The sequence below is a fragment of the Rhamphochromis longiceps genome, linkage group LG20, assembly GCF_057381845.1.
Source record: "Rhamphochromis longiceps isolate RC_006_pf linkage group LG20, R_longiceps_female_GT1.1, whole genome shotgun sequence".
Classification (NCBI taxonomy): Eukaryota; Metazoa; Chordata; class Actinopteri; order Cichliformes; family Cichlidae; genus Rhamphochromis; species Rhamphochromis longiceps.
Genome location: NC_140576.1, coordinates 7,664,304 through 7,689,954, shown reverse-complemented (window position 1 = coordinate 7,689,954; position 25,651 = coordinate 7,664,304). Strand labels below are relative to the sequence as shown.

The following is a 25,651-nucleotide window of genomic DNA, read 5'->3' as shown; positions in this document are numbered from 1 at the left end:
TGTCAAACATAAGGCCAGGGGACCAGAATCTGCTCAGCAAAGACTCCAACCTGGCCTGCTGGAAGTCTTTGAAAATTGTGCAGGAGGGCATAAATCCTGCACTTAAATGTATTCTCAGAAATTTTCTTTTTCCTACCGAAGACGACCTCCTCCACAGCCACACTCTAAGTAATAGATAAGTGCCAAAGTTAAGAGGTTGTCTGAATTTGAAAAAAAAAAAAAAAAAAAAAAAAAATCAATGTGTCCACAGTCAAATAATAAAAATGGAAAGTTTTTAACTGAATTTTCTATTTCATAATTACAGGCCCATCTAGGCAATGAGCTACCAGAACTTTGTAATTTTACACATTTGAGTCCGAAGAGTCATGTTGACACATTTCTTTATCACGTATAAGATATCTCAAGCAGTAAATATGCATTTAAGTTATTTTTACGGGCTAAAAGATTCTCTCAAGTACAGCCCTTTTAAGATCAAAGTGGGCGCACAGTTGGCGACCCATTGTGCTTTTCTACTTGTGCTACATCCTTTCATATTCTTTTCTTCCTGCCAGTCACTCTTTGAGATCATTATATTACACATGTACTTTGAGTAGCAGTAGCAATAAATGAATAAAGAGATAAAAAAAAAAATAAAAAAAACCAAAAGGAGCTAAAGAATTTATAGAGCTAAACTTGAAATAGCAAATATGTTTGATACAACAGTGCATTCAGATCATACTTCTGATTGTAAAAGCTGCAAGACAAGGCATCTCTAATTTTTTTGCTGCGGTGGGGGCAGGAGTAGGGGGGCGGGAATAAATAAATAAATAAATAAATATCAGCACTGTTAAAGATTAAGCGATTTGGTCCGATACGTTACTGATTTTCACAACGAATGTAGATCAGTTTTTTGGTTGGGAGCTAGAGACACAGGTAGATGTGCAAAATGTTCACTGCCATGAGGATTGTTGTTTTGCGAAGCACAACAGTCATAAGAATCGATAAGCTTGGATGCACTTTTGTCTAATAGGGTTGTTGATTTCTATCCCCTGAGTTGCGTAGAGTGTAATGACAAAAACATGACAAAGCAGTTGCTGTTTGCACCAAAAAAAAAAAAAAAAAAAAAAGAAAAAAAAAAGAAAAAAAAATTCTTTATTTCATAGAGCTCCTTTTCAGAAAGTAGACCCATATTTGATGTACACATTAAATGAGACTAGGGCACTGAAATGAGAGATGCTAATACTGTACAGGCTGCCTCTGCTGTGCAAGGCTAGGCAGGAGGACCCCCTCCCCCCTCAGCAGAAAAGAAAAACAAAATGTTCTTTTTTTGGCCATTTTTTCTTTTTTTGCAAAAACAAGAACGATTTGTGTAGAAACAAGCAATGTTTTGCATCTGTCACCTCCCACTTATAACCCTTCAGTGTGTGGAAGAAAAAAAAAAAAAAAAAAAAAAAAATCCCAAACAACTTCAGTTGAAAGGATTAAGTTATAGCAATATGCACACCATCAAGTGTACAATTTGTCAAGGTTCATTTGATTCTAATAAAATACTTTAGAACCCATATAGATTTCATATTTATCTTTTTGGGGGTATATGGATCAAAAGAAAAAAAAAGACATTAAATCATAAAGATGGGCTGGAAGGAAAAGGGTGGAAAAAACCCCCAAAAATAACCCAAGAAAAAACAAAAAAAAAACAAAAAAAAAAAACAACCAAAAAACAAAAACCCAACCACCCCAAAAAACAAAACTCTACTAAAGCTACAAATGGTCATCCACCATCTCCAAGGAAAGGAGAGGAGAAAGAAAGACTGAGAAAGAGAGAGGTGGGGATAAAGAAAGGGAGAGAATGTAAGAGCGAGGGAGGCAGGGAGAGGATTGGCCAAGCTATACAGCGCAGTATGACACCCACTTTAGCTCATTACACACGTACAGTCGTGATCAAGGCACAGGGATCTTCTAAAAGTTTTTTCCTCAATAAAGTTGTACAAAATAATACATTTTACAGTCTGTACAAGAATAATAGTTCAGCAGTAAAGTAAAGACAGACATACAAGGGAGGAGAGGAGGAATGGTGGAGGGAGGAATGGCAGGGAGGTGCAAGCACACAGGTGGGGGCAGAAAAAAGTCCCATTTTGTTGTGTTTTTAATATTCCAAGATTAATATATCTTATTTTCTCTTTAAAATGAAAGACCACTGCCAGGAAGGTAAAAGTGCAAATGGAAAAGGTGGCGGTGAAGAGGGTGGGCGAAAGATGGAGAACGTGTAGAGAACGGGTGACAAAAGGATGACAAAGAGTTGAGATAAAGAAAGAGCGCACAGGGCACAATGGCACAAAAGTCTACACAGAGAAAAACAGCTGTGGAGACTGTATAACAGGATGAGAGTTCTCTTTAACTTATATGGTACTGTACTGTTGAAGGATGCCCGTCGCCCTCTATTGAAAGTCCCATAGAAGTTGGCATTTCTGGTTCTTTTTGTTTTAAACTCAATATATCCTCCTCACGTGATGCTCCGATACCAACAAGACAAAGTCAGGTGGCTAAACAGTTCTGTAGAGAAGCCGCTGGCGCCCCGGTCAATCACGGCCGACACCTCCCATCAGAGAAACTCAAATCGCAGTTGGCTCCCATCCCGTTTTAGTGAACACCTGCTCGAGTGACGTCTCACCAACACACCCGTGGTCTGGTTAAGTCTGTGGTAACGCTGCTCCTCTGGGCTCGGCTGAGCTTCGCCCGTTTAATCTCAAAAAGCACCGACCCAGATAAATAGCCGGCATCTCAACGAAATGCGAGCAGGTACGTGCGTTGCCAGATTGACCCCCTGTTGTGCAGTCCAGTAAAAAGCAGGTGAGATGTGTTGTGTGTGCGCAAGCAGAGCCACTGGATTTAAAGATGTCTCTAAGTGAAAGGAAGGTTTGGTGTACATGGTTTGAGTCAAAGTCCTGAGCACAGTGCTTGTTTTTTTTGTTTTTTGTCTCTCTTAAATACAGTGTTCAGTTGATCTGCTGTGATATATTCATTCTCCATTTGCAGTAATTCATCTCTTTCCCAATTGCACTGAAGTAGTAGCTCTTAGTTTTCAGCCCAATCAGGGGAGAAAACCCCCCCCCCCCAAAAAAAACCAAAACGAACAAAACTCAAGCTGCAGCTCCAACCCTCGCTGCAGGAAACTCAGTCCGGACTGGGCCACTTTTTTTCTGTTTTTAGGAAGGTGAAGGTAACGTGACGATAACATTATGTCGAAAGGTGAGGAGCTGGGAGTATGGCTGAAAGTCAAGACTGAAGTCTGTTTTACGTGTAAGCCCCTCAAACCCATCCGTCAAAAATTCTGCATCAGGTAGAGAGTTTGCATCAGGGGAATTTCTGGGTTCACGGCGTGTTTACTATAAGTGTGTGTTTTGGCCCCTGTTGTGTCACAAGAGCTCTCATACTTCTGCAGAAGAGTTCAGAGACGCAGGTTCAGGGATTTCTTTTTCGTCTTCCATAGTCCGATCTGGTTTTATCTTTTTGGCCTAACACCTTTCCTCTCCCATCACAACAGCTCGTACTGCCGCAGGTGCATCCGCTGGATGATGTCTCGACAGTCATTAAAGACGCGGCGGATGTTCTCTGTGTCGACGGCGCAGGTGAAATGGGGGTAACAGTAGTGCCTTCCATCTCCACTTGCTGTGCTGATCCTCTGTAGAAGAAAGGAAAAGTTACAAAGCAGCTAAACAACTTTTGTGCAGCAGAAACGTCTCCAAATTTTATTAAAGCATAACCCCCGCCCCTCCACTGCATACATTTAAAAACAAATCCCATGAAAGACAGCTACGCACTTACCAGGAACTCATCTCTGATGAAGTACTTTGCCCTTGTAACACGCGGATCTTCTCCAGGTTCTGGCGTCGCTGTAAGAGGAGACAGAGGCCAGTGACTAACTTCTCACCATATGCAATTTCACAGGTAGACAATTTAAACATGACAATGCAACAACTAGTAAGGAGGCACTACAACTCTATAGCAGAATGTGTAAGACGTAAAAAGAAGCTTTCCACCTCACAGAGCAAGCGCTTCACTACAAAAATCTTCTAGGTGTATCCAGGATGACCCCTTGTGGTGAATGATATCAAAGGTATCCTTTCAAATTTCTGGATGAGTTGTTGCATCGAATTTTCCATTTTTTTAAATGATAAATTTCATTGATGAAAATAAAAATGTGTTTTCACGTCGGTATAATTTATTGTACTTAATCTTAACACACACACACACACACACACACACAGAGCTCAAAATCAGATGCTGTAATAAGGCAGCTCACCATCATCAGGTGTGGTGTAGCGAGCAAATTCTGGGAAGTATTCTTCGATTTTGGACTTCCCTGCCAACACCTTCTCTGCAAGCAGGTCCTGTTTATTTAGGAACAAGATGACAGAAATGGTCCGCAGCCACCTGAGGAAGACGAGAGACTGAAATAAGATCACACTGAAATATAAAACTGTTTCCAAGTGTGAAAAGACAAAGTTCAGTCAGCCAAAATAAGCCATAACAGGGGCCAGCAGATAACAGTTCGCTTAGGACTTGCTCAAAGTGTTCTAGCTTCGAAACCATGTTTGATAAATAACTTGCCTACCCTTGAGAGGCTGAAGTGCTGCGAAGGCTTTCTGATTTCCTATGCTGTCAACTTAATCTCGGGATTCAATACAAAACAAACCACAAGTCCACAGGATGACAGGTTTGGCGTCTTTCCTCACCTGTTGTTCCAGATATTCTTGAAGAGGTTGAGGGCCTCCTGTAAACGGTTGGTCTGATTGTCCTCTCGGATCACCATGTTGTAACTGCTACTGGCCACCACAAAGATGATGGCTGTTACGTCTGAGGAAGAGGGAGGAACAGCGATAAATCAGACACCGTGAGAGAAAAGGATACGAGTCAAGGGAAGTGAGAGGAAATAAACACCACTTACCATTAAAGCACTGAATCCATTTCCTGCGCTCATCCCTTTGACCGCCGACATCAAACATACTGTACAGATATAAATGTAAACATGGAAAATGCTGCCATCATGTGGAGAAAATGCATATGTACAGCTGATTTGTGTTTATATCCTCAGACACTGTAGATTACCTTTGAAAGAAACTGTTACTCTCCACCCTTTTTTTACTTACTGGAAATTAACTTTGTCCACTTGGAATCTCGTCTCAAAGATCCCTGAAGTCAGTACTCTGCACCTCAGCAAATCCTGGTGAACAGGAGTGACACAATGTAACAACAAGGCTTTTATGTGCCAGATTAGAGTGACAAACCTGGAGAAACACTCACAAGATACAAATCCAACATATGGAATATTTGGACAATATACTGAATTTCAAAGTGAAAAATAAGAGGATATAACACATTTGAGTTTGGCACCAAAGGAGCAAAAGCATAACTTTAATATGTGACAGGGACCAAAATGTTAAAGTCCCTTCCTCATAAAATACTATTCAGGGGAAATAGTTGTATAGTTAAATGTAGGATATTATTAACTTTGTAGTGGAAGAAGTTCACCCACCTGATCTGTTGGAGTGTAGTCACTCTGTTTCACAATGTCGATCTTGTCTAGAAAGCTGAAAAGACGAGAGACACAAAAGGCAAGAGAACAGTTACCGAAGTAATACTATAGACCACACAGTGGTTTCATATTTGTAAGACTTGTACAGGTGTGCTCAAGGAGTCAAATGAGACAAAAAAAAAAAACAAAAAAACAAAAACAAAAACACAACACTGGTATAATACCAGGCATGACTGTGCACTTTTTCCTCCAGCAACACTTAAGTATCATCTCTCATGTACATCGCCACAGCTGTGGTATTATATGAAATACAAAACCAGTTTGCCAGAGAGGCTGTCCGTGTGGTTTTGAGCCCGACATACTGAGACTTAAAGTCTCCAATAGAGAGAGATACCAATAAAACCAACTTTTGAATTTAATTGTATTTTTCTACAGCAGATGACCTTGAAGGTAGAAGCATCCTCACTGCTCACTCAATATGCAGGGAAAACACTGAAGCTGTTGTCCAGTATGCCAAAATGAGTCAATGTGAAAGCAGGGAGTGAGCATAGCTACAAGTGATCATGACAACTCAAAGGGCAGAAGACGATAGATTCAGGTTACACCCAGCTTGAGGAAACTAAGATCTTATGGAGAAGAGTACAGTGCATTCAGTCGTTTTAATATGTATAGTATTTAATGTAGCTTTTTCCTCATTTGCAAGAGAAGGTGGGCCTCCTGCAACATCTGCAATTATTTCACATTTGAGTAAAAAGGATGACCAAGAAGTGCTATGTTAAAAGGTCAGAACAAGCCGCAGGCAGCACTCAAACATCTTGCCAATGACAGCAGGTCATCAATATATCATGGAAGACATGGATGAACTAGGAAACAGGAAGAGGAAGTGGACAGTGAGAGAATCTTTGGGATTCTTTGAAGGTCCGAGCAACCACCAGCCCCATCCGGAGAGGGAAGAAAGAAAGAGGGGAAAAAAAAAAAAAAAAAAAAAAGTGTCCAGAAGGTAAGATGAGAGCACACACACAAGAGTGGAAGAGGTAAAGAAACAGAAGGAGAGAGACAGAATGAAGGTGTAGTGGCGTCTGTCTGACATTACAGAGCAGATTTCAAAAATAGCTCCCCAGCGCCCTGGCCTGCAGCACGGTTACCATGGAGACCCAACCACAGGCACTATTAATAGTCTATCAGCACCCAATCTCGTGCAGCTGGAGTAGCACCAGAAAGAAGACAGACTGATGGAGAAAGGGGAAAAAAGGAGGAGAGAAGGAAAGAAAGAGCAGGATGAGTTTGTGTTGTGTGCAAGGAGGAAGGAGGAGGGATCACAGACTGGACTGTACCACTTGAGTGAGGAAATCAACTTTTTAAAGATCAAACCGATCTAAAGTTCTCAATGACCGGATGCATTATTCACCAGGATGGATTTATTAGTAAAAAACAGTCAAGACTACAGGGTCATAGTCAAGAGCTGAGCAGCGAAGGTATCCTCCTCAAACATCACCCCCCCCCTCCTCTAAGCATCCTCTGATCTGTAGATGACTCAGCCTCCGCCATGTTTGCTCCCAAACCCTGCAAACTGCAGCTGTTACACGACTCCTTCACTATACATTTTCTTTGTGGTTTTACCTGCTTTTGTTTGGAAAAAAAATATAAACTGGACAACTCTGACCCATAAAAAGTACATTTAGGACCCCCCCTTAATCACTTAACGTATGCACATCCAGATTTTAAGATTTCAACCAGTGACTCCTGTCTCAGCTCCCTTTTAAAAGTCATCCACCTTTGTTAGGATGACTCCATACTCCTGACAGGTTATGATAACTTTGCTGTTTTTATTTGTAGCAGATGCAGAGTGCTCCAAGTCTCGTCAGTGATTTTTAGAAGTCCGCAGGTATTTAATGTATCCCAAAAATATGACCCTTTAAGTTTTATTTCAGTGTTTATCAGGACATGAAAACTGCATGTTTAGAAACACCACTCGAAGACTAAGCTGTTTTAATAATAGTGATGCACTGTATCAGTCTTAATTCAGCAAGAGACTCGTTTCCCTTTATGCTGAAGAGCTTTGATATTGTCGGACTTACTCCTAATCGAGATGATTTCTAGCTAGTTTTCCCTCATTAATGCACTGAATCAGCATCGTCAAATCTAATCTTCTCCACTACACAATTGCATGCCAGCATTTTCACATACGACCACACTCGTCATTTACATGTGTAAGGGTGCGTTGGTGCCCGCACATTGGGAAAATGAGAGGAAACAGAAGGAGGGCGTTTCTATCTGCTGGGTTGATTTTAAATTAGAGCTTCATGCAACTTCGTTTATAGACTAGCTACTTTACCTCTTTTCCTGAACTTTGAGTCAGTGTGTGTTGTTGAAAACATGCAGTGTGTGGTGAGGGTATGGAGAAGGGTTCAGAAAAACAGAATCAAGTCTTTGTTAAGACTCAAAACAAACGTGTCACAGTCAAGTCAAAACATTTGGTTGAGTTGTTCATCTCAAACTCGAGTATGAGCACCGGTTACAGTATTGAAGTCCATAACTGTATGTAGAGGTGGTATATGCCGATATTACCTATGAGCTTTCTCCTCTTGATGGGAAATAAACTCTGGATCTCATTGCATTTAGTTTTTAAATCTTTTTTAAAGCACAGTTAATATTATGTAGGGTGCATAGTGCTTCCCTAACGAGTAGATTTTTTGGCAATCTCTTAGGGAGCAAGAGCATTCATACTATCCGGTCTTTAAGTCTGATATTATTAGCCGTTTCTGGGTCCAAGCTACACTTTAAACAAATATAGCAGCATCACAGAGTTACAATTTTGCCTAAATTCTTTCCTCTTTAATAAAATGATCAATGTGACTGCTCTACCAGGTGTAACAATTAGGTTTAACATCCAGGCATTCACCATAACAGAGCTACAGATGGAAACCATGGATTGAGATTTCTGAAAAAATTAAAACTTACAGCTCTGCTATCACAGCCGACAAAAATGAAGACAAAACAACAATGTTTGCAGGGTTACTGAAGTTGGGCTAGCTGGTATATAATGTTGTTCTATGTCACTGCTAGCTACACAGCTATGATTTGCATAATATAAACACATTAGTACACTAAAGTTGGAAGATGAATGCCAACTTTTTTCCACTCAATAGAAGATCATGTGATGGTTCCCGATGGTTAGGGATAAATGCAATTGCATATCAGGAAGCTGTAAACAGACTAAACTTCAGTCAGGAGAACAACTGAGATAATCCATTCAAAATATGAGGTTGGTCATTAATATACTACTGCATGGGGCTTTAGTTACATCATAAGGTTTTAAAAGCTGAGCTTTAAAAATGAATAGTGGTAATAAAAGTGACAGAGGTCGACAGTGATCACTGAATTTTTTGTTTTGGGGGGCTTGCTCAGATGACATTGAATAAGATACAAACCAAAACCCAAACCAAAAACAGCCTTAATAAACGCAGAGTAGTTTGGACCTGGAAGCAGGGTTCATACATCATCACTTAACAACCGGATTGACGAGGCTAGGGCTCACATTGCTATCATCTAGTTTTGAGTCCTTAGTTGTCATTTAATCTAAGGAAATAATTTAGCCAGATTTAAGGAAATTAAGGTAAAATGCACTTTTCTATAATACACGGTCTCATTGCCATATAGGAGTCATGAATTGAAAAAACCCAACTAGTATGCCTTACCTGCCATGAAACCGCTTAGTAGCGCACATGCTGGGATCAGGATGAGCATGTCTACCCCAGATTTCACCCTACTTATGCTTTAGTCATAAAACCGGAAGTATTAGAACAAATACGAAAACATACTTCAGTCTCTACTTCTTTGTCAATAATGCAACTGTTCATCCTGCTTGTAACCGGCTTCCAGCAGGACCTGACACCATCTCAAGCTGAAAGGAGCTGCTCTGCTATGCAACTTCTAGGATGCCCCAAGTACACAACATTTGCCTCTGAGTTACAGAAGCTTATTACTAGTAATCTAAGCAAACAAAACAATAAATAAAAAAGACAATTAAAACTACACCAACTATAAGATAACCACACAAAATGGCACCACATGCACAGTATCAATAAAAACTAGAAGTTATCCCTCACAGAATCCTCACATTTATAAATCACGTCACCATGAAGTTGAACTTAAGTTACTTACTACTGTGCACAGTCGATTAGCTGGTACTCATTGGATCTCTCATAGCAAGCCCGGACACCTTCGTCTTGCCACAGTGTCTTTGCGTGATCGTAAAACTCCTGAGAACAAGAAGATTTGGGGAGGGGGGGGGGGGGGGGGGGGAGATGAATCATACAGGCAGAACAGGAGAATTGAAGCATCAACAAAAGTTGGACATTGTTAGTAATCATGTTTATCATGAAATTACAAAAAACAAGTTCTGTGTCACTGCAGTGGAAATGCGAGACAACATTAGAACCACTGCATGATTAAACAGGATTGAGCAACAGCTCATGTGCTTAAACATGTTTCAAAGTAGGCGATTGTGTGTATTCCTTGTGCATGTTACACTGAACATGACATGAAACAGGGGGGAAGAAAAAGCACAGGGCTGTCTGTTGTCCATGATGTGTATGTGAGGGCACCTCCTGCCCAGCGTTTCTGTTGACACCATATGCAGTGTACGTTGTGCCTGGGCGATGTCTGTGTGCACATCTTTAAAAAGGTAAATAAGGGTGCAGATTCCTCACAGCAGACAGAGACTTTGTGACATGCAGATATCAAATCAATGAAGCATTTATCTTTTTTGCACTCTTAACACCTTTGCCGATTTCATTTTAAGGAAGTAAAAAGTTGCAGAAACAACAGCAACAACACCACCTCTGTGTGTCACTCACTGACCACTTTGAGCACACCCGTTAAACCTGACTTGAACTGTCCGGAGCATTGTACATGCATGCTTCTTAACTGGCTTCATGGTGGCTGGTGGTGTGCTGGATTGCATTACACGGCATGTTCCCAATATTTTGTCCACTCCATTAACATACATGAAGAAACATTAGGCAATGTCAAGCACTCCGGTACACCACCAGCCACTATGTGAAGCCAGTAACAAAGCCGACTTGTCGCTTCTTTAATAACATCAAAAACTGAAAGGGTGCAAGCTTTGTGAAGGTGGAGTTGATGTTTGAACTGTTGCTCAGGCTTACAGTAGATTTTACGAAATGAAGTGGCAACACTATGAGAATCATTGCTATAAAAAGGACCATTTTATAACTGCAGCATCCAAACCCTTCATCCTTAAAAAACACGCAATACATATTTAGCACAGTTTTTAAAAATGGATCATTCGGTCTGCTGCTCCTGAACCTCTCATCAATGTCACAGAAACATGGCCATTAGTCAGGTGACTCTGCTCCTAGATTTAAAAAGGAACAAGTTTGATTTCCTTAGAGTCTTCCAATCCCTATGAGCACACTGTTGAGCATTTTGACAAAACCCTGTGTCTCCACATTCCTGATCAGGGAGGTTTTCCTCATGTACAACAGCGTGTTCCCCGTGTGTGTGTGTAGCTATATGCACTGAAGCTACTGAAATTTACTTGTGGCTGTAAGGTGGTAACACCTGTTATTGCTGACATATCACCCCAAAATAACTTAACACAAACAGCACAACTAGTTTTTCTGCCGATTTAGATGCCCACTCTAAACACATATAGTATATTCTCCTTCATTACAGCCAAATTCATTATATTGCTCATTTACATTTTTTTTTTTTTTTTTTTTTTTTTTTTTAAATACCAGCACCTGTGCTGTGATATTGACATTTAATATGAGAGATGCTGCTTCTCTTACTGCAGATTTCTAGGCATCACTAGATTGTGATATGAAATATGTGACTGTTTGATCAATAACTGCAGCTAGTTGCTAAACTAAGAAAAAAATCAAATTTGATGCACTCATTTAATGAAAATAAAAAAGTTGGGGGGGGGAATTAAGAGCAGACCAACTGCAGTGACTCAAAAGGTATTTTCTATGTGCAGAGCCATTTTTAGCTCATCTATAAACTAAATAAATGCAGGTCAAATATATCTGGTTTCTCCTACACTACAGGAACAAAGGTATTGAGTCACCTACACTTTACACCTACAGGAGCTGTTCAGCCTTGGAAACCCATGCCATGTAGCTCCTGGTGCACAGTTTGTGTGCTGATGTTAATGCCAGAGTTTGGCTGTTACTGAGTCAGCGGAGTGTTAGAGCCTCAGGACTTGACGACCCTGCTCTGCCACTTTGAAGCAGAGTTGCTGTGGTTTCTAAACACTTTGACTTTGCAATAATACTACTTCGAGTTCATGGTGGAATATCTAGGAGGGAAGAGATTTCATGAACTGATTTGCTGCAACAGTACTATCCCTAATATAGCACCATGCTCGAATTCAGCAAACTCTTTAGACTGGCTCTTTCAGCAGTGTTTATAAAGTCAGACTGCATGGCTAGGTGCTTGATTTATACATTTGGGGCGATTGTGGCTCAAGAGTTGGGAGTTCGCCTTGTAATCGGAAGGTTGCCGGTTCGAGCCCCGGCTTGGGCAGTCTCGGTCGTTGTGTCCTTGGGCAAGACACTTCACCCGTTGCCTACTGGTGGTGGTCAGAGGGCCCGGTGGTGCCAGTGTCCGGCAGCCTCGCCTCTATCAGTGCGCCCCAGGGTGGCTGTGGCTACAATGTGGCTTGCCATCACCAGTGTGTGAATGTGTGTGTGTGAATGGGTGGATGACTGGATATGTAAAGCGCTTTGGGGTCCTTAGGGACTAGTAAAGCGCTATATAAATACAGGCCATTTACCATTTGAATTTGAAATTTAAAGTGTTTACCAAAATCTACATAGTGTACTAGAGTGGGCAATAGACAAATGGCTGTGTTGCACATAAACACTGGAATTTGCTGTGTGTAGCCATATGTAGGAAGTCATCCAATATTTACTTAGACAGCAAGTCAACGGCACATTCCTCTATTAATTTACACTATGGGCTGCAGAGATGAGACATTAACAAATGTGTGATTCAAATTGCAAACAAAATTTGCTCTTCACATTTTACAAATGAAACACTCATTCCATAAACTCAGTTAAAGTTAAGAAATCTGACTTGGTAACAATTAGTGCAGCCCTCAAGTCATCATGTAATGGAAAAGTAAATGGGTTGGACTTATCTTATCCCAATCATCCAGCAGGCAGTCTACAATAATGTACCTGACAAAAATAAGGATCTCCAATCATTTTCAATCTGCACTGGATTCAATTCCTCGTCTCCATTAAAGTCCTAAACCGGTTTGACCGTGGTAAACTGCTTTAAACTATTAATGTTGGAATTCACCTGTTCACAAACCTGCATGCGTCACGTGGGGGCACGTCCGTCCTCGTAGCTCTTTACAACTTTACCAGCACTCTGCTTGCTGAATTAACTGTAATACTCCCTCCTTTAAATTAAAAATGAAATCTAACCTAAACATTTATAGTGGCAGGCGCACAAGGGCACTGTTAAAGCCAGTTTAAAAGCAACTGACTTCCTGCAAACTGATTCCCATTTCATCCTGATTTACCATTAGTCTTCATTTCGAGATAAATTAATAATGTCACAGTCCTGACTGGAAGTGATGATGTGCCTATGACGCTCACCACCACACACACTTTTCACCATCATGTTTTATAACTTGGAAACTATGCCATGCTTGTCATAAACAAGTCATCCAACCAAACAAGTAAAACGACCATAAACAAATAATTGCTTCCCAACAGCTCAGAATGCATGGAATTCATTGGGCAGCGGGGTGATTTAGTGGTTGACGAGAGTGGCTCGTAGGTTAAATCTCTCAGATTTGAGTCCTCTGACAGCTGATTTGTCTTAATGAATTGTTGCAGAGTTAGATTTGCTGTCTGCTTACAAACTACAAATCACTCAGGGTAAGAGTGTGAGCTCAGTGCCACTATGTAAATAAATGGGTGTCTGGTGAGGATCGTTACTTGACTGAAACACAGCTGCCCCTTTAGTTTCAATATTTCCCACCCCTATTTATCATTTATGAACTTTATTCAAAATAAACAGAAGTAACAAAAGCTTCTTCTTGAAAAAGTCATACAAGACTGAGTGACCTGAAACCTCAAGCCCAACAGGTGGCTGTAGATAAACACTGACTAATGTCCACACTAACATTTTAGTGTTGAGTGCATAACTTACTTCCCATGCATTGCACTAGCCCTCAGACTTTTGCAAATGCTGCTGAGCTCCAGCACTGCAGTGCAGTGCTAACTACTACACCACCAGTGCATGGCGGCATACCAAGTGTCAGTTGTATTAACATACACATTTTCAAGACGGACAAAGACTCCCAAAAAGAATACCACTGTTTCACCTTAAACTGCTATAATCATATTAGTGTAGGTATTGTGCAAACCTTCATCTCTTGGGATAGACAATTAGTCAATGGAAATATCCCGCTGAGAATACCAAACCCACACAGACATTACCAGTGGATTCATTAGTAAACCCCAGTGTCTATAACAGTCTCTGGACACAGTCTTTACCTGTTTCAAGAGATCCTCACCTGTGACACTGGGAGTAATTCCTACCATGATCTACTGAAGTACAAACACAGCTGAAAAGGCCATGGCCCTGCTACAGATCCATTATACAGACTTTAAAAATAATAACACAAATTTAAATAATAAAAGTCCTAAAATGTACCTTACACATCTATCCCAATTTCTGAAGCAACCCAACAAACTCAAACAAGTATATAAGGTCAACTCTACAATTCTTAGTAGAACATAAACTGGGGCAATGAACTATGAAAATGTGAGCCATGAGTTCAATTTGAAAGAGTAAAGCTGGAAAATTACTGTCATTATAAAACAGTTCTGAAGATCAAAGCAAGGCAAACAAGAAAAACCGCTAAATAAATTACTTAAAGAAAGCTACATGTCAAAGTGTGGGTTGATATGTATTTGGTGATATATTGCTACTCACAGATGGAAAATCAAAGTCTTTCTGATTGACAAAGTTGAGGATGTATTCAATCCGGCACTGGTTTTCAGGACATGCCAACTGGACAGGTGGGGTTAGGGTACTCATAGCTGTTACTATGGTCTGTAGAAAAGAAACCCAAAGAAAAACGATAAGACAACACGACAGGTTACGGCCGCATTTGTCTAAGCTGCTACTAAACCACCAACAGCACACTTACCTCGATAGCCTCTTTAATATTATTCTTAATGTCCTGGATTTTCTGCTTCTTCTCTCTGAAACAGAAAATGTTCAATGAGAAGCAGTAAATCGCAGAAATACTGCAAATGTCTTCAGAACAGGAAAAAAAGTGCATGCATATAAAAACTGTTTGACTGAGATGAAGTGCTCAAAACATGTAAAACGAGTTCTACTTTTGTCTGCAGGTGATTTGTTATATATAGAAAAAGTTAATATCCTAAAGATTTTGGATATTAATGTTTAGCATTTAACCTGCAATACATTGAGACCACAAATTAACCATAAAACAGCAATAATCTGAAACTGTTAAGAGGGAGCAAAATAGAGTAAATAAAAAGACAAGACATAATTTAGCGTTAAAAAATAATTTAAGGCTAATGGTGACAGAATGATTACATTTGTTTTTTGAACCAGTCGGTGACATTTTGTCAAACAGACAAAACTGCATGATACAAAAGCAACTTCACATCCACTGAAAGAAAACAGCCATTCTCACAGCTTGCACTGCAACTCTGCCTCTCTTCAAACCACTATATTTACATCAAAAACATGTTTAATTTTGCTATAAAGTATCATTTTAATGAAGCTTGGAGAAAAAAAGAAAAAAGAAAAAAAGTGTTAGAGGTCCCTCTTACCCTGACCGGGTGCATTACAGTCCACTGTATTAGGTTTGTTTTTGGTCTGTATGGGTAAACAGACCTTCATTGACATGCATGCTAGCGAAATTATGTCTGTCTGCTGTAAATGATAGCTGTGTGTTTGAGACATTTGGACTGACAAAAAAAATGTTTCTAATAAAAGGCAACCAGAGAGCCAGTTAGTCTATCTTTCACCTTGAGCCTGCCAGGACAACAGTACATTGTGTTTACAATAGCTCCATGTCAGTGACAAGGGTGAAACGGTCCCCTTTACAAACTTATCTACACTTAACAGCCACAAATGTATGTATACAGCCAAAGCCATGACACCAAAAGCTAACGTCTGTTCACTAGCTTCAGTAACTTGGCATTTCTGGCACTCAGTCTTTGTGGTGAAAGAAAAACAAAAACATATTTTACAACAAACCACATGTGAGGTAACTGGGAAGAAAAGAAAAATAAAATTGGGGGGGGGGGGGGGGGAGAGGAAGAGGAAGAGGTTATGAGGGGAACTGGGAAGGCACATTTACATTTTTAAACTGATAGTCAATGAAGACTGTCACATGGTTGTGTGATCTCTCCAGAGAGACTGCTTCCCTCTGTATGGTTAGAGAGAGATGGACTTAAAGATGTAACATATATGCAATATGTGCTACAGTGATTGCATCCAAAAAAACATGTGTTCAACAAAAAAGAAAAGCGTTTAGGTGGATGATAGCCCATCTAAAGAGGGTTTGAAATCAATATCAATAACATTCTGTACTCTAGTGTGTTGCATAACATGGATTAATTAATAATCAACTGGCCATCTATACCAGGGGTGTCAAACATGAGGGGTGGTAGCCAGAACGGGGCCAGCAAAGTCCCCCCCAAAAAAGAGAAAAAAAACAGACTTGTATGAAACTGAAATTCAGTAAGTTGTAAGAAGCCACATTAAGTTAACATGAAGACTGTATAGAAGTCTCACTTCAGCCCATTTTTAAGCTTGCTGTGTTGGTTTCATGGCCAAGGGGGTGGGGGGATAATAATAAAATGAACTGCTTTGATTCAACTTTAAGGCCCATCATCTGCCCCTCCCCCTCAATAAAAATGTCCCAAATACCCCAGTCCTCATTTTTGCCTACTTTCCAGTTCCAAATGCCTTGCCCAAGGGCAGCTAAGTCACGTTTGTTCAAAGAATATGGAGAGATGAGTCATCCATTCATCTATTTCCCAAATCACGCCGGCAATTGGAACTGCCAGTCTTCCGGTCACGAGACAATTACTCTGACATTACCATGATGCCACAACACTCAATCCATTCACCCCAAAATTCTTTTTATCACAGGCCTTATTGAACCCTTTAAGGCTCAAATCAGTATATTATGTCCTGCCTGAGGATGCAGGCAAATTAAAACACATTATTATGCTTGTCATGTGAAGTCCGTTCTGGAACACCGTTTTGGTTTAAAGAGACCTTCATTGATGAAGGTGATTAATTCCAAAGGTGACGTCTGATCAGACATACACAGACAATAAACCTAACATGAAAATCCTCCAGTTTACTGCATCTGAGGACAGGAATGAGCCATACAGGTCTCAATAAACACGAGTCACATTTATGACTCCAATGGCACTCTACGGATTTGTTTCTTAATGAAGACAGATCTCACCCATGCAAGCAGAGACAGACACACTGACACACACTGTTCTGTGTTGTGGAGTCACACACTGGGTCATATGCCCAAGTTCGCCTTAAGTGCTGAAAATCTAGCCTAACCTCGCAAAGATACTTCCATCTTATCAATACATGACCACCACCAGACCAATACAAACATCTTATTTTACTCCTGAAACTGGTTAAGCAAAAGTTAAAGATGTGCTCCCAAAAACACTGAGGAGGGGGGGAAGAAATGCAACACAAGGGTAGTCTTTAGAGTTTTCACACAGAGGGTTTAATTTGTTAGACCACTCAGCTAGATTAACCCTCAACCAAGTATGCTTGGTGATTCAGTTCAACCCCCCACCCCCACTCCAATCCATCAGAGGGAACAACTATCAGTTATATTGTTGGTCACCGTTGGAGTGACCTTAGGAGACCCTGACAGAAACTTGTGCAAGTACTATAAAAGTTCAGCTGCTGGCTAGCTAGCTCCAACTCCCATCTCATGTTCTCCTATCGGAAAGCTGACCAGGACACTGATCTAGTGGTCTTTCATATCATTCAGCCTTCTCTCTATTTTGTCTGGTGTTCAGACGGACTTCTGCCCTGGAGATCTCTTGCAAGAGTGCCACTACCCTGATCTTAAAATGAGCAGCATTGCTAACTACTCTTCAACATGGTGGAGCTAGCAGTTGAGGCACTGGAGAACAGCAAATTATTGGAATCATTTATCACAAAGCTGGCTTAATTTTACTTGTAGGTGAGCAGTTTTTAGGGTACTGACTGTCAGTTCTTTAAGCCGGCTTGGAGCACCTTACCCTTACATGCACGCTTCTCCTTACCTGGGCAGATTTCAAAACTTAAACTAGGCCCAGTCATAGCAGTCAATTTAGCTTCGACCAGAGGTGGTCAACAATGAGTGAGCTAAGTGGCATCATAATGTCTTTACAGAGAATTAGCTCACTAAATAATCGCTTTTAACCAAATCAAAAAATGTCTAATTTCTGCCAATACTAGCATATCAATAAATTAATAAATAAATTACTTCAATGCTCCAGGGCTATATAGTAGAAGATGAAACTACCTTTAGGATTCTATTGCACCATTTTACAACTGAATCAATACAAGTTAGGTCTACTAAAAGTTGACAAAGTATCCCACTATATAGTCAGTTCTCTTCACAGTGAAAAGCCTGCAGGCTGGTCAGCGACCCCTTGGAAACCTCCAGTTGGTAGCAAAAAGTGTAAATTTGCCAAATGGTTGGCAAGTGGTTGCTGGCTGTTGCTAGGTCAAAGTAGTTGCAAAGAGGTATACTTGTTTCATTAGAAACTTATGACCATTGACAGAAACTCTTACAGGGGTCTCTGTGGCGCTGAGGAGGAGATGTAGATTCAGCCTGGGATAAAAGTCTTCAAACCCACAAGCCAACATGAGCCTCAGACTTAAAAGAGCACTCAGCAGAATGCTGCTCATTCTCAGCCTCACTCTAGTACTCACTCTGCATTGAAGCCGTTGACATGTAGGATCCTCATCTGTTTCACTATGGTGCTCTTTCCCGACTCTCCAGCTCCTGAGAGAGAAAAAGTGAAAATGGATTATGTACCTTACTGATACACTTACATGCACTCAGTGTTGGGATAAAATGGGTGTTTATCTGAAATACCAGTTTACAGTGTAAGTACAACTTCCTTTATGTGGACACAAGCACTGTAGCTCACTACAAGGTTAAAGGTCCCAAACTGTTATGGGTTTGACTGAATAAGTTGCCTGCAAACTGACAATTAGTGCAGTGCCCGCTGTTACAGGCATGTTCGCACCGGTGACATTACTATGAGGTCACAGAGGTGTGAGAACAAGTGCAAATAAGGCCACCAATAAAGCACAACACTAGATTATTATCCAAGGGGCCAGAGAACAAAAGAAGACCTTGAGATTCCTTTTTAAACTACTTCAAATAATGGTTTAATTTTGAATAAAGTATAACATCTTGTTGTGTCTGCCCCTACAATCTCTTACCCTTTAAGCAACTATGACAAAATACAGAAAAAAAAAAAAAAAAAAAAGCCCCAAAACAATTCGAAAGCCCATTTGTGTGTCCTGGGGAGAAAACATGTTAAGGTGTGCACACAAGAGGAATATTCTGATCATTCAATATCACCCGGGATGGGAGACTTCATTCTGCAGCATCACAATGAGTCCCCCCCCCCCAAAAAAAAGCCAGCACCAAGAACCATCTGACAAGAACAAGGGGTCCATCAACAGATGCTGTAACCCCCCACAGAGTCCTGATCTCGACACCATGCTCTCAGTTAGACTAAGACTAGCTAAAAGTATAACATATCACAATTCTCCTAAGATACTGCATGAAAAATTTGAATTGTTAAAAATACATAAATTAAATCCAATTAGGGTTTTTTGTGTTTGTATTCAGATGTCAACAATACGCTTGTCGTCACTTTATCTGAGCCTGAACCTTACTGTGTAATATTGTATATGTGTGTTATTCATTTTCGTTTCTCATTTCTATTTTAACAGACTGAAATTGATAGCATGCAGCACTACCGGGCCGTTAGTGGTAAGCTGCAGGTTGCCAGATGAATTGCTTGGAACTGCTATAAGAATGAAACTCAGTTTTTGCCCTGTAATGTCAAACCTACAGCATGCAAGGCTACATGAGGAATGAGCAAATTTAGTTACAAGACCCAATGTACACCAAGATGTATGCTTTTCCCATTTCAGGCCTATTTATATAAATTTAAAAAAAAAAAAAAAAAAAAAAAAAAAAAAAAAAAAAAGAGGCCTGAAACAGCAGTCTTGTCTTTGTCATCTTAGTTATTTCTGGTGTTCACTTACATTAAGGTAAAATTAAATTTACCTTGAATTAAATAAAGACAAATGTAAGTTACACCCCCCCCAAAAAAACAAACAAACAAAAAACCTAACGTACTTAAGGTAAAGCTTAAAACAGACTGAAGCACAAAGCCACAAGTACATCAGTTTGTTTGATTATTTAATATCTAGAAGATTAAATATTTATTAGGTGATTTTTTTAACTATTGCTTGACATGATGAGTGACTGTTGAAGTAAATGTCTAAATACATAATTACATGTAAAACTTATTTTGGCATTCTACAGTATTACAGCAATACTGAATATTTCAAAGTAAAGTTAAAGGCGTAATAAGTGGCATGTTTGTACAGATGTCATTTATCTTAGGGCTCTTTTCTCCCTTTCTGTCCTACTTTGGACGAATGAAAAAAAAGTTAACTAAATACATTTCCAAGGTAAAAAGACGAAGTCTAAAGTAAAAAAAAAATAACTTAGTCAGCTTTACATTAGCATCATCTGACAGTTTGCACCAGTTTAGGCTGCGATTCCCAGCAATGAAGTGCAACTGTTAGTCAAGCACATCAGAGAAGCCACACAAGTCTGGGACTTGTGCATTTTGATGGCTCAGCTTGCTACAGTATATATCATGAACTCGTAACATCATGAGCTCGACGATAACTGATGACCTCGTGTCACAGTGCTCCCTCCTTCTCTGCCCATTACCCGTCTTTTACCAGACTACATTGTGAAGCAATAAAATAAGGACAAATACTAAAGTACACTTTAGTTTGGAGAATGTTAACCACACAAATGATTTTAAAAAGTAGGTCATATATAGCCAAATGAGTATTATCCAAAATGAAAATCCCGACTGACTTTAACACCTTAACAATGGCCTTAAAAAAAAAAAAAAAAGGGAACTTTTGCCGCCACATGTCCACAGTGAGCATATCTGCTAGTAAATGGTAAATGGCCTGTATTTATATAGCGCTTTACTAGTCCCTAAGGACCCCAAAGCGCTTTACATATCCAGTCATCCACCCATTCACACACACATTCACACACTGGTGATGGCAAGCTACATTGTAGCCACAGCCACCCTGGGGCGCACTGACAGAGGCGAGTCAGTAGACCCTTTAACATTGGCAGTTCTATCACATTAAATCAGAGAAGATACACCAGAATGTCAGACATCAACCAGCCAGAAACAGCATGATAGAACAATACTTTGGTCCATTATGTGGCAGGATTGTTGAAGAAAATCAAGATTTTGCTCCAAACATAACATCCCAGTGCACTTCAAGCTGAGTAACACCCTCAGACCAAAACGGAATACTTGGACCTTTAAACAGGACAAACCAAACAACCACCTTACAAATGTTTAACACAACATAGGAGAGCCAGCTCAAGACTCAGCTGTACACTTGTACCTAAAGGAGAAGGACACCAGGGTTCACATTTTCATCCAAGACGGACGGTTTGACAGGGGAGTGAAAGAGGCCACCTAGGTCCACTTTGATTTGTTCATTGTTTAACACCAGCTATCACGACCTACAACACAGTCTCAACAGTCCTTCCCAGGCATTACAATCCCCACTCACACTTTGCCTCAGGTGACCTCAATAGCTCACATGATGGTGGGGTGGGAGATATGATATAAGAAATTTCATACCATGCCCCCAGTGACAGAATGACCCATGCCCTTTTATTTTTTTTAACACTACTGATCATGCGAGATTCCACATGATCAACGTTGGGTCAAGGACCATCTCCAAAGAGACAACCCCAACTAAGGGTTCAATACCTGGGACTGTCAGTCATTTTGGAAGTAAAGAAGCCTCTTGGATAAACTTAAAGCCCAGTTATGTTCTTTTCAAGCATTCAAGACAACCATGATCTGGATGACAGAGAACCTGCAGAAACATGAAATCTAAACTGCCATTAGGCCCTTCACAGCCACAGAAGTCATCAGCACTGAAACTCTTGCAACATTGCTTAAACTAAAACATCAGATTAGCTGCTAATATAGTTGTACGCTAACACAGCATTTAAAAAAACAAAACAAAAAAACCAAACAAACAAAAAACAAAAAGAAAATGCTTGTTCCTTTGTTTTGCAAATACTGTGGTAGCATTAAAGATGCAATTGTTTTTGTCATGGCAAACTCATTAAATATTGCTTCACATGCAATGTGGCATCTAAAACCTGTTTACATTAACACCCTGAGAATTTAGGATGCTTTTTTATAATGAAGTCTGACAAAGATGCCAAATTAAAATGTAGTAATTTACAGGATTAATGGTGTGCAGCAAAATGTGGTGGATTCCACGTCAGGAAGCATGACTGTTCATCTGATGTAGTATCATGATGGACAAGAGCTGAACTGCATCTGGGGCACCCTGCAGTGTTCTGACAGAAAAGCTAGCTTGTGGGGTTGACCAGTATAAGCACAGAGCAATCCAGTAGTCTTTTTGTACTGCTACCCTTCACCCATTGTGTCTTATTTAACAGGTCTCGTTAACATGGACCTATTAAGGCTTTAATTAGACTGGGTGGTTAATCCAATCAAAAGCATACTGAGCAAAACACATAAATGATCTGCAAATTTAAACCTTGTGGGCACGCATGCTCAAAATTTTGCTCTGCCAATAGATGGTCAACATTTGTGTTTTAGCTAGGCTACAATACAAACCGACACTACAAATGCTGAAGAATCGGTTAGGTTGTGTGTCCAGCTTTAACTCGTAGACTCTTTTTGGTCAATTTACTGCCTGTCAAGCTGCAGAGATCATCTTATTACCAACAAAGCTAACACAAGGTCTAGTAGCAGGTGTGAACTGAGTGTCCCTTTTTTATGCTTACTTACCTTTGCTCACCCTTAAAAAAGTTTCCTTTAAGGGTCGCATTTAAATCAAGCTGATATTTTAGATCTGAAAGACCTAAAAATTACAGAAGGTATATTTGTTTTGTCCTTCTCCTTTCCAAAAGTCATCACAACTTCCTCCCTAATGCAAGTAGTGACATGTCATACAATATCCACCCTCAATAGTGATATGTTCAAAACAAATTGACCCCCTCCCCCAAGGGTCCGCCGCAAATTCTTAGAAGTCAAAACCCTGTGAATGGATATACGAGGAGGGTACAGATGAGAGCTTTGCAGGAAACAAAAAACACTTATATAATGAAAGAGACCCAGCCCACCTAAATTTCACTCACACAACCACATGTTGAGTCTTACACATATTCATTTCTTCATTAACCAAGTTTTGGTGTGCTTTTCTTTGAGTCACATTATCTTATGTTTGGGCAACACACCCACAAACTGGCATGTGATGTAAAGCTTCTGTTAGTTTGGCAAATTTGAGGCCTGCATGCATGCTTAGTGCTAGAAATGAGCACTGTTCAGCATGCTGCAAAATCCCAGTTTAATACAACTGAAAAAGAAAAAGTGTTAAAGAACAAACATACATTACTTAATGATCAATTAGGACAGGCTGGTTCTGATTGATGTTGGTGCTCGTTAATCCTTTAACCACTGCAAGCAGTTTACCCCACCTTACAGGTTTGCCTCACTGCATACTCTAAAACCAGCCAATGGGCTGTGCTACAGCAGGTTTGGGGAGTTAGCATTGCAGAATGACAGTCTGACAGCAACATGCCAAAAACCCAGCACCGTATTGCATTTTTGGCCTTATGCAAGAGCAAAGTCACTGTTGACAATGTTTCCCAAAACAACATCCCAGAAAGTTTTGCAAACAGAGGCCTTGTCTGTAAAGCAGCAAGCACATAAGATCTGTAAAAATGTGTCAAACTCACCTAGAAGTAGTAGTCTGTGTGTTGCTCTGTAGATCTGTTTGTCCTTTTGGAGCTGCTTCTCTATCTTTTTGTTTGCTTCTCTTTGAGCCTTCTCCTCATTTCTCTGGTCTTCGGTCTTACTGTTGCCCAAACAACCCATCTTCCCGCAAGAAAAAAGAAAAAAGGGGGTCCAGGGGAGGAGGAAGAGGTGGTGGAAGAAGAAGTAGAGGAGGTGGTAGTGGAGGGGGAAGGGAAGGTGGGGGGGTAATGTAGAAAGAAAAATAAATCAGATAAACTAGTCTAGATGCCTCGTTTGACCCGCGGATTTGGCAGCAACGTTACCCACATTTACACCGTTTAAGGTCCGTGGCGCCCCTGTGTAGAGATTTAAAGTCCGTAACGCGTATTTTGCTGTCAGAGAAAGGGCAGGATACTGTTGCTGACGACACGGAGGCCGCCTTCTCAGTTTGCTGAATCCGGCTCGGGCTTTTCCCTTTTATATGCAGTAGTTTGTGTTTCGTTTTTCCAAACTCTTTCCAACCCCCCCCCTTCAGCCGTGTAAGATAAAGACTTGTAATCCACAATGTCCACTATAAGACCCAAAAACGGCGGTTCACCTCAAACGGAGGCAGAAAAAAACAGCCTAATTTGCATCTCCAAAAGCCCGGGTCTTGCGTCTCACAGCTGCCCGTGACAAGGAGCCGAACTCGGCGTGTCCGCAAAGCTCGCCTGTGCTGTAGCGCCGCTCGTTACCACGTCGCTTTTCATGACAAACATTTCCATGGGTGTATACTTAGACTCTATATCTATTTTTCTGTCTCCCCGACGGCTGTCTTCGTCGGGGACCCAGCAGGACAGCTGTAAGGAAAATAATATTTACACCCAAACGAGCTACATGTGTGGCATTCTCGCTTCTTCCGTCGTCACCCGGCTCTTTTTCATTCTCTGCATCAAATCAGCCCCAAACTCACTGCGGTTGTCTTTTCGTCTTGATCCCTCGCCACCTCCAAATCCGAAATGATCCAGTATCCCCCCTCCGATTTGTCCTCCTTATATGTGATGGCTGTTCCTTGCTGTTTTCTCCTCCAAAGGGCCTTCTCTCTCTCTGCCCCTCGCTTTTGTTGCTGAAATGTTTTATCAGCCCCTCACATCACCACCAAGCCTCCAAAACTGCGCACCGATAGACTTTTTTTCTTAATTTCTGGCTCGACTCCGATGAATCCCTTCAAAAGAGAGAGGGGGGAAATAATTACAAAAAAAAAAAAAAAATAGGAGGGGGACAAAATAACAGAAAAAGAAAACGTGACCAAAGACGTGAAAATCCCTCGAAATGTATCCACGTTTCTTGCAGGTGAAAAAGCTACACCCGCTGTCAGGCTCGGCTTTTATAACCTACATACGGCCTATACATGTGCACACACGCTGTCATACAAACATACATTTATATACACATATGTAGATTCCTCTTGAATCCTAGGTGGGTAAACAGGCTACAGACTTGACACTACATGTGCATTTACATTCACAAAAAGTAGGACGCGGGGCTGTTGTAGCAGCACATTCCCACCGTGAAGGCCGCTCCCCTCCTGGCCGCTGGTCGAGGAAGGTGAAAGACGGGAATACCCGATTCTTGGAGGTTATTATTTTCTCCCTTTCTCTCTTGCTTTCTCTCTCCGAGAATAGTAGCCTACATTGAACAGATAGACAGCGCTTTTAGAGAGACGGGGTGGGGCCACACAACGCTCATTGAACCCTGGGAAGGAAGGACCGAGAGAGGAGGAGGAGGAGAGGCCGCTTCGCCTGGTCACGTGATCTGGGTGCGGAGCCGCGTTAGCGGCGTGGCTGTGCGGAGAGAGAAAAAGGCGCCCTCTTCAAGGAAAAAAGACCTGAGGTGGTTTGTATGCAGGAATAACAGCACAAGACCCCTCTGAGCAGGGCTACTCAAATCTTAGAAGACCACTAGATATGTTCTGTTACAGACATTTATTCACGGAAAAGTACAAGCACATCAG

General features: G+C 40.8%; 1 protein-coding gene across 4 annotated transcripts; it reads right to left on the bottom strand.

The window, feature by feature from the left end:
• Positions 1 to 1,411: 1,411 nt before the first annotated feature.
• On the bottom strand, positions 1,412 to 25,359 carry gnas (GNAS complex locus). Of its 4 annotated transcripts, none has more exons than XM_085392856.1 (14): positions 25,207 to 25,359; positions 23,986 to 24,862; positions 23,661 to 23,799; positions 18,512 to 18,584; positions 14,715 to 14,769; positions 14,498 to 14,617; positions 9,680 to 9,777; positions 5,516 to 5,570; positions 5,130 to 5,203; positions 4,928 to 4,986; positions 4,716 to 4,836; positions 4,283 to 4,413; positions 3,805 to 3,872; positions 1,412 to 3,661 (listed from the first exon to the last, which is right to left on the bottom strand). In XM_085392856.1, exons 3-14 carry the CDS (start codon positions 23,797 to 23,799, stop codon positions 3,515 to 3,517), a joined length of 1,140 nt encoding a protein of 379 aa, XP_085248982.1. In that variant the 5' UTR covers positions 23,986 to 24,862; positions 25,207 to 25,359; the 3' UTR covers positions 1,412 to 3,514. The 4 variants fall into 4 exon arrangements, with proteins under 4 accessions (XP_085248982.1, XP_085248983.1, XP_085248981.1 ...); XM_085392857.1 differs by having other exon boundaries at positions 24,611 to 24,862; XM_085392855.1 differs by having other exon boundaries at positions 23,661 to 24,862; positions 25,079 to 25,359.
• Positions 25,360 to 25,651: the final 292 nt, after the last annotated feature.